Source organism: Lathyrus oleraceus, chromosome 4 (assembly GCF_024323335.1).
Source record: "Lathyrus oleraceus cultivar Zhongwan6 chromosome 4, CAAS_Psat_ZW6_1.0, whole genome shotgun sequence".
NCBI classification, from domain to species: Eukaryota; Viridiplantae; Streptophyta; class Magnoliopsida; order Fabales; family Fabaceae; genus Lathyrus; species Lathyrus oleraceus.
Window position 1 is genome coordinate 116,758,956 of NC_066582.1, and position 8,274 is coordinate 116,767,229.

Genomic DNA, 8,274 nt, shown 5'->3' on the forward strand with positions numbered 1-8,274 from the left:
ATAGATATTCTAATAGAGTATAGGAGAGGTAATTGTAATTTTCCCTTGTTCTTTTAATGGGGACAAATAGTTTTAATGTGTGAATGAGGTGTTCTTAAGAGAAGTAAGTGTAATCTTTTCTAATAAACTTCAAAATAGATAGAATCGTGTTTCAGAATTTAATACATACAGTATGGCACTACACTATCACTCTACCACTACTCTTACTTAATTAAATTCATAAAAATAAAACATTTTTAAACACCAAGGTTGTCACATATCTCTTTAATACAAACATACTTCTCAAAAAATTTACAAGATTCTCCCAAAACATCAAAGATGACTCGAGCAGATCTAATTGTTCCATGTGTATACTGAGAACAGACACACTCTCAGTGTTTTCTCTAAATAACTATTCCAAAGTTTCCTTCCGAAGTTCAATGCTAGCTAAATTATTATAGGGACTATTTCCTAGATAACTTCGTTTCCTCCCCGTGTTCACCGTAGATTACCGGAGACTTGCCTCTTCCACGGATTTTGGCAGCACCTGACCAACAGAAGAGAGTAAACTTTGTTGATTCAATTCCAACTGTTGTAAACGATCCTTCGAGTAATGTAAGTGCATCTCATTTTGATTCCACTCTTCTTGCTGCCTCTGACGTTCAATAAGTAGTTGTTCTTTTTCATGTCTGATTTTTTCTATCTGAGCTTTAAAATTCCACCGCTCTGATTCTGTTAATGGAGCAGCAGCAACACTAACACCAGAAGTTGTCGCCCGTTGGCTATGAGTATTAGGCACATAATGGCTAAAATATGGTCTGCGCATGTGGATATTCTTCATGAGATTTGGTAGATCTTTTACAAAATCTTCATTTGTGAATTCCCATTGTTCTTGACCAACCTTTCTAAAGCCCTGATCAACCAAAAACCATAACACAATTCAATATATAAATTAAAAAACAAAACAACAACAAGAAAAATAAGAAACTCTATTTGGATCTCGACAATCAAATCGAAATCGAGTGATTGAGATAAACAATTATTTATCAAAGTGATCACCCTAAACCCAAATCCATAATCAAATGAAAAACCATAACATAATTCAAGCAGTCTAAAACGCCTTAATTAAGCGTTGTTTACAAACAAGGCCATGTTTGGATAATCTTAATCAAGCGCTTATAACATAAGAGATTATCATATAAGTTTATTATAAGCTATTTCTATAACAAAACATAATTTTCAAAAGCTCGCCGATTTTTTTACAAGTGTTAATGGAAGTAATCAAGCTCAAATAAGTCGATTGAAGTTAACAGGCTCAAATAAGTAAACAAGCTCAAATAAGTTGATCGAAGTTAACAAGCTCAAATAAGTAAACAAGCTTAAATAAGTCGATCAAAGTTAACAAATCTATAAAGATAATTTTTTTAAAATCACCGTCAAATCAAAAACCATAACACTGTTTATTTAAAAATAAAAAACTTTAATGTCAATGATTAAAAAGAACTAAACAAACACCATTAACAAAAGAATCAATCAAGCTATCAAAGAAATGAAAATTATAAAGTACATTAAATTTGCTTACATAGGTGTTAAGTTGTCTGACAAAACTCGAGAATTTGTTATGCTTAAAGAATATGGGCAACAATTCCTTTGAAAAATCAGGTTGATTCCAAACAACGAAACTCCTATTGGTAGAACTCCATGAAACAATGGTATCAGTTGTAGGATCACTGAACATCATATAAGTCTTAGATATAAAAGAAGGTATAGAGTTTAAACTACTCTGACCTTGCTCCATCATAGCACCATGTCAAATTAAAAAAAAACATACAAAAAATATTCCTCAAACCTCAAATCTCAAAACACATACAAAAAATATTCCTCAAACACCCTTTAAATTGTAAAAAAAAATCCCTATAAAATAAATGAAAAATGAATAAAAATTATTCATTTTTATTTCTCTTTTTCATTTCAATAACTGTCATCAATAATTTTAAAAAGGATATTTTTTTTCCTTTTTCAATTCCCGATTCATTCAAAATTTAAGCTTACAACTCAAAAGGTGAATTTTTTTGCTGATTCATATGTTGAAAAAACAATGGTCAAATTGTAAATAGCATAACCAGAACAAATAAATGGTTGTCTATTTTTTCCTTTTTCAAATGTTCATAATTTTTTTTGTCCTTATCTGCCAAAATATTAAAGTACTTTGACCATTTTTTAAACTTTATGTATCATTGAATTTACTATTTCTAGATAAAAAATAAAATAGTTTATTTATAAATAATCTAATCTAATATAATATTTTAAACTTATTAACTTAGTGAGCAAGTCATAACAAATAGTTATTCAAGTGTATAATTTATTTTATAAATAATAAAAATATATAATATTTTGAATTAACAATTTGAATATATTATAGTGAATTGAATTGTGTGAATCCATGAGTGATATGATTGATATTGCTGATATTGTTGCTATTTATTTGTGATTGATCCTCTTTAGAAATTTGTGTTGATAATATTATTTTAATCTGTTTTACTATGTAATTGTTATTTTTTCGGAGCAGTCAATAACCAAATCCCAAATGGCCTATTTTTCATGAAAAATCCCAAATGGTTAATTTCCCCTAATTTTTGCGGCCTTCCAATGGTGCTGCTTATTTGTCTGTTTTCTGGGGCGGTTAGAACTCAAATAGGTGAAACAAGTGAGTTTCAAATCTGTTCAATAGGGAGAAAACCGCATAAAAACGCAAGTAGATATAAAATGGGATTGATTGTCCTATTTCATGCATAACTTGAGTTTTCTAAGTTTGTTTGAGGTGACTTTAGTTGTGTTAGAATGCTAACGCAATAATATTTCTTTTGAAGTGGGCAAATTAGGTCTAGGAATGCTACAACCATAGCAGTTTGCTAGGTTTTATACTAGGGGCATAGTCAATTTCAATCATGCATTGGTCATCGTGTTTCATATGTAACTTGAGTTCTGTAGGTACGTTTGAGGTGCGGTTAGTTGCATTATAAATAGGGTTTAAAGAACTACCAAACTGAAGAATTTCATAATTTTATCATAAGTCTATAATTTTTGTTTCTATTTTGAAGTTAGGAATTCTACTTTAGAGTTTCAATCATGTGATTGATCGAGTTGAATCAGGAAGGTTGAGTTTTGAGTAGTTGGTGATTTTTGTGACCTTTCACTACCCTTTTGATAAGTTGAGAGTCAATTGTTACCTTAGAGTTGTTTTGTGTTTATTTGAGTTAGGTTGCCAACTTATAGAGTTCATAAGAGTTATCTTTATATGCAAGGGTTTCCATTTGAGCACTTTAGAGTTGTTTTGGAGTCGTAGAGATTGTTGTAGAGTTGTTTAGAGTTCCTTTGAGGACTCTATTGAGTAGAAGCTATGGGTTGTTACCCATTTGAGAGTTGCGAGTATGAAATATAACTATCACTCTGTCTTTAATTCTTGAGTAAATTTATGAGCTGATGAGGAAAATTGAGTTGTTATGTGTTTTGAGTTATGGAGTGATAATATAATTTACTCAGCGAAATACGTAAGGAAGCGGAAAGCATCGATAAAACCCAACGGGAAGAGAAATGGGTAAGGAAGTTGGTTATGAAAGGAGAAGGTATTAACACACCTCACATTCGTTGTACTTAAGGGGAACCATTTTGATTGTTCTTTGCTCGAATGGTGTTATTATTTAAAGATTACTTGCAAAAGATAAAAGGGAAAAAAGGTTTAATAATTAATGTGCTCGCCAAGGATTCGAATCCTCGTGAGTATGTATCCTCATAGAGCAATGCGAAAATCAGAGCTCCGTAGTTCATGATAGAAAATATGGATTTGTTGGTTGATTTTTAGTGGACAATTATAATCGTATCTTAGAAGTGTGTAGACCTTAGCTGAATTGATCCTAAGTCGGATGCTCCAAGATTTTAGTCTGACTACTAAGGAACGAATTATAAAAGTTATTTTATGAAAAGAAAAGCAAAGTTATTTTGCAAAAAGTTTAAGTGTCAAGAGGAAAATAAAAGGTTGATTGAAATATAAATGAAAGAGAAATGTTGGAATTGAAAGTGTAATTTGTAATGAAAGAATGTTGTTGAAAGTACAGTTTGAACCAAGGGTGTGTTGTTTGAATCCATAGAGGAATATGTTTTAATAAAAGAATGTGGCTAATATAGAAATGTAGGATTTTGCCTATATCCAAGGATCAAAACCTAAAAAGGGGGTTGCTAGAGCATGAAGCTCCACAAGAAAATGAATGAAAGTTGCCAGAGTATGTAATTCCACAGGGTAATGCATGAGAGTTGCTAGAGTATGAGACTCCAAAGGGAAAAGTAAGAGAGTTTCTAGAGTATGATACTCCACAGGGCAATGCATGAAAGTTGCCAGAGCTTAAAGCTCCACAGGACCATGCATGAAAGTTTCCAAAGCATGAAGCTCCACAAGGCAAAAATAAAATAAAAGGGCTTTCCAGAGAATGAGACTCCACGGGACAGTGCATGATGTTTTCCAGAGCATGAGACTCCATAGGACAGTGAATGAATAAATTGATTCAAAGATAGGCATTTAACCCAAAGAATGTATGGAAGTCCAAAAAATGCAATGTTTGGTCAAAATAAGAGAATATTCTTGATGAAGCAGTGTTGCAATGTTGAAGTGTTGAAGTGTTGCATGTGCGAAAGTAGAATTGTCAATCGTTTGATTCAAAATTGCACTAAAGTCTATGAATGGTGACAAATAGTCTGAATAACTAGGGCCTACACCCCGTACGCAGAGGTACTCTAGACAAGGGTAGGAAAAATTTGCTCTCATTCTTCTTTGTTGCTTAAGGCTCGTGACATGCAACTCTCATCATGATTGACAAGTGTTGAAGAGGAACCTTTGTTGCGCTTGTACAGTAATTCAATGTCTAATCTATCTACAATGTCTTGACATGATTGGAGTGTCGGAAGAATCTAGATGTAAGAATAAGAATAAAAGATAATAGGAGCCTACGACCTAGCCGATATAAGTTTAAATCGTTATTTTTAATTAAAAAGACCAAACTTTTTTTATAATTTATTTAATTAAAATGATAAACTTCTTGCTATTAAAAAAATATTTTAAGCCTATCTTTAAATAAATATTATTATTATTATTATTATTATTATTATTATTATTATTATTATATTTTAATTCGAAATAAAAATATAAAAATAAAAGTTTGTTATCTTGAATAACTTATGAAAATATGATGAAAAGATCTTAATGAACAATGTTATAAGTTGTTTTCCTAAACAAACTTGTATTATTAGGTATGTTTTCCTAAACAATGTCATAAATTTCCTAAGCAAATAGTTTCACAAAACTTACACTTACTAAATAAGCTTTTTTAATGGTCAAATATTTTATTCATAGAGGGCAAAAAAGTGCAAAAAGACAAAGGGCACAAGAAGTGTCAAACCAACTAAACAACAATGTAACAGATAACAAGAGATAAAAAGAAGAACATAAGAAACTACATCAACTAAAAGACAAACCAACAAATCAAAAGAAAAAAGGAAAACCAACAAAATCACGCCTACCAAGCCATCAAGCGAAAAAATAGCCAGCAAACCCAAAGGCAAGGACGATAACCATAGAAAACACCAAGACCCACCCAACGAGAACCAAGCTAGAACACAACCAGCAACTCCACAACCAAGGATGGCAACCAAAGGAAAACCGAGAACCACTACACACCAAGAGGACATGTCGTACTCTTGATTTGCTTAGGTTTAGACATAAGATAGGGTTCTGAAGCCAACCATTAAAGGTGGGGGAGGTCCGAGGTGATCTGCCAAAAACCAACTATAGACCAAAAAGATACTCTTATTCTCCACCTCTTTTATATTTGTTAATGAACAGGTAAAAATCTTATCGTTTCAGACAGACCATATATTCCACACCACTGCATACCAAAATATAATAAACCTACCCCCTGGAGAAAAGAAAAACTCAAAAACTAATCTAAGACCCTTAGGAAGAACCAAAAGAACCCCTAAACACCTAAAAACCACACTCCAAACACAAGAAGTCAAACTACATGTCACGAACAAATGGGATGGCGAATCAATCTAACTCCCACAAACAGCACATGTGGTTCCCTCCAAATCTAAAATAACATTCCGCTTGAATAGATTTTCCTTAGATAGGAAAAAAGCCTCACCTTAGAAGGCGCCTAGCTCTCCCAAATCAAATGGAGATTTGGCGGCCATTCACTATAGGCTCCTCAGTTATAATACCAAGTTTATACTGGGTATGGTAAGCATATGCCACAATGAAGGAGTCATCTTGAGTGTATATTCAAACCCACATGTCGTTCTACGTATTGAGATGAACCTCTTGGAAAGCCAGAAAAAAACTCGCATATCAAAGGTTTTTCACGAACGAAGAAATACCTTATATATCTAAGATCCCAAGACACCAACCTCTAAACACATTTCCCGACCTCACCTACCAACCCTTTAGGACTTTGAGAAACAGAAGAAAAAAAGTTTGTAGAATCTAATTTTGAGGGAAGACCACCTAGCCAGGGTTCTTCCCATAACGAGGTTGAGAGACCAGACCCAACCTTCTTAACCAACCCCAACACAAATTAATTTGGGGATCATCTTTCTTAGAATCAAGAAAATACACTCATTTTCACCAAGAAGAGACATTATAACAGTCATAGGATCTACCAGCATACCATGAGAACACGATATAAAAACCATAATGGGCATCAAGAATATCAGATTGAAGACCAGATGAACCCATCAATAGTCTCTATCTCTATTTGGCGAGAAGAGATAAGTTCACCAATCGAAGATCTTTAACACCAAGGCCTCTACACCTTTTGGGCTTACAAACTTCAGACCATCTAACCCAAGAAATTTTAGAAATCCGTTTCACCCCACCCCAAAGAAACCACCTTTGAATCCTAACTAACTTTTTTCAAACTTTTACAAATATCTTAAGAAAGGAAAGGAAGAAAACAAGAATAGCATTATGCATCGAGTTAAGAAGAATTACCTTGCTCCCTAAACTAACATACCCACGAGACCAAGATTGAAGCATTTTTCATATCAAATCTAGCAAAGGTTAGTTGAATTCAACCGCAAGTTAGCTCCAATTGGCAACCGAAGATACCAAAATGTAAGATACTTAATCTTACAATGCAGAAAATCCTTAGCGGGCTGGAGGAAATAAGGGTCAACATTTATCCCAATTAAGCTACTTTTGTGAAAATTGACCCCTAAACCTGAGGCTAGTTCAAAACCCCTTAGATAAGTCACTGTAGACAAACTTTTAGTATCATTTTTCTTTTAGATTTTTTAGTTTGTATAATCATTAATTGAATCGCTTATTTACACATGTTTAAATGAAATAGACTTTTAAGTAGGTTAACAACCCGAATACATTCAAAAAGGTCAGACTCAAACCTAAAAATAAATTTATGACATATTACATATCAGACTTAGGTTTTAAGATTTTTAAAGGATCATATGTAACTTTTGCAAATTTTAACTCGGTACAACTTATTCCACATCTGAATACAACACCAAAACCTGCTTTGACATTTTAATAGTAGATGTTTCTTGGCACTTTGTTTAAAATTGTGTTATGTGTGTATTGTAGAGGAAAAATCAAAATCAAAATAAACCAAAACCAAATACAATTTGACGTGCAAAAAGATATCCAAAATAAGCGCATGAATCAAATTTAAATGTTGTGAAATTTTGATGTCAGATGAAGTAAACATAGTAACAAAACAATAGCCGGTCCATCAATTTTATAAGTTTACATAAAAAAAAATTATGTAAAATGATGAATTATTTAAACAAAATCATATGTAGGAACTGAATGACAAAATATGATCAAATTTATATGCTTTTGACATACACACTATTATAGCTCAAACATCATAAACTTTGATAATATCTCATCAATAATGTCAGGAACACATTTTTTATTCTTCAACATACTTACTCTTACTGATTAAAGCTCACACTTCTTTCCCATAGTTGTGTGTCTCGTTTGTAAATTAGAGTGTTCCTATTTTTAATTGGTGTTGCTCTGTTCTAGACGTTTAATACATTAAGGTTGCGATAGTGTTAATCAGGGACGAATAGTGTTAATGTGTGAATGAGGTGTGCTTAAGAGAAGTAAGTGTAATCTTTTCTAATAAACTTCAAAACAGATGGAATCCTGTTTCAGAAAGTAAGTATAATATGCCTTAAGGCGTGAAAGGAGTATACCTTGACCTCTCGAGTTATCATCTAACAAAT

The 8,274-nt window shown here is 32.6% G+C and overlaps 1 protein-coding gene across 1 annotated transcript; it reads right to left on the reverse strand.

The window, feature by feature from the left end:
- Positions 1-216: 216 nt before the first annotated feature.
- On the reverse strand, positions 217-1,821 carry LOC127135265 (heat stress transcription factor A-4a). The gene is made up of 2 exons (XM_051062025.1): positions 1,562-1,821; positions 217-892 (listed from the first exon to the last, which is right to left on the reverse strand). The coding sequence occupies exons 1-2, from the start codon at positions 1,778-1,780 to the stop codon at positions 488-490; spliced, it is 624 nt and encodes a 207-aa protein (XP_050917982.1). The 5' UTR covers positions 1,781-1,821; the 3' UTR covers positions 217-487.
- Between the last annotated feature and the right edge of the window lie 6,453 nt (positions 1,822-8,274).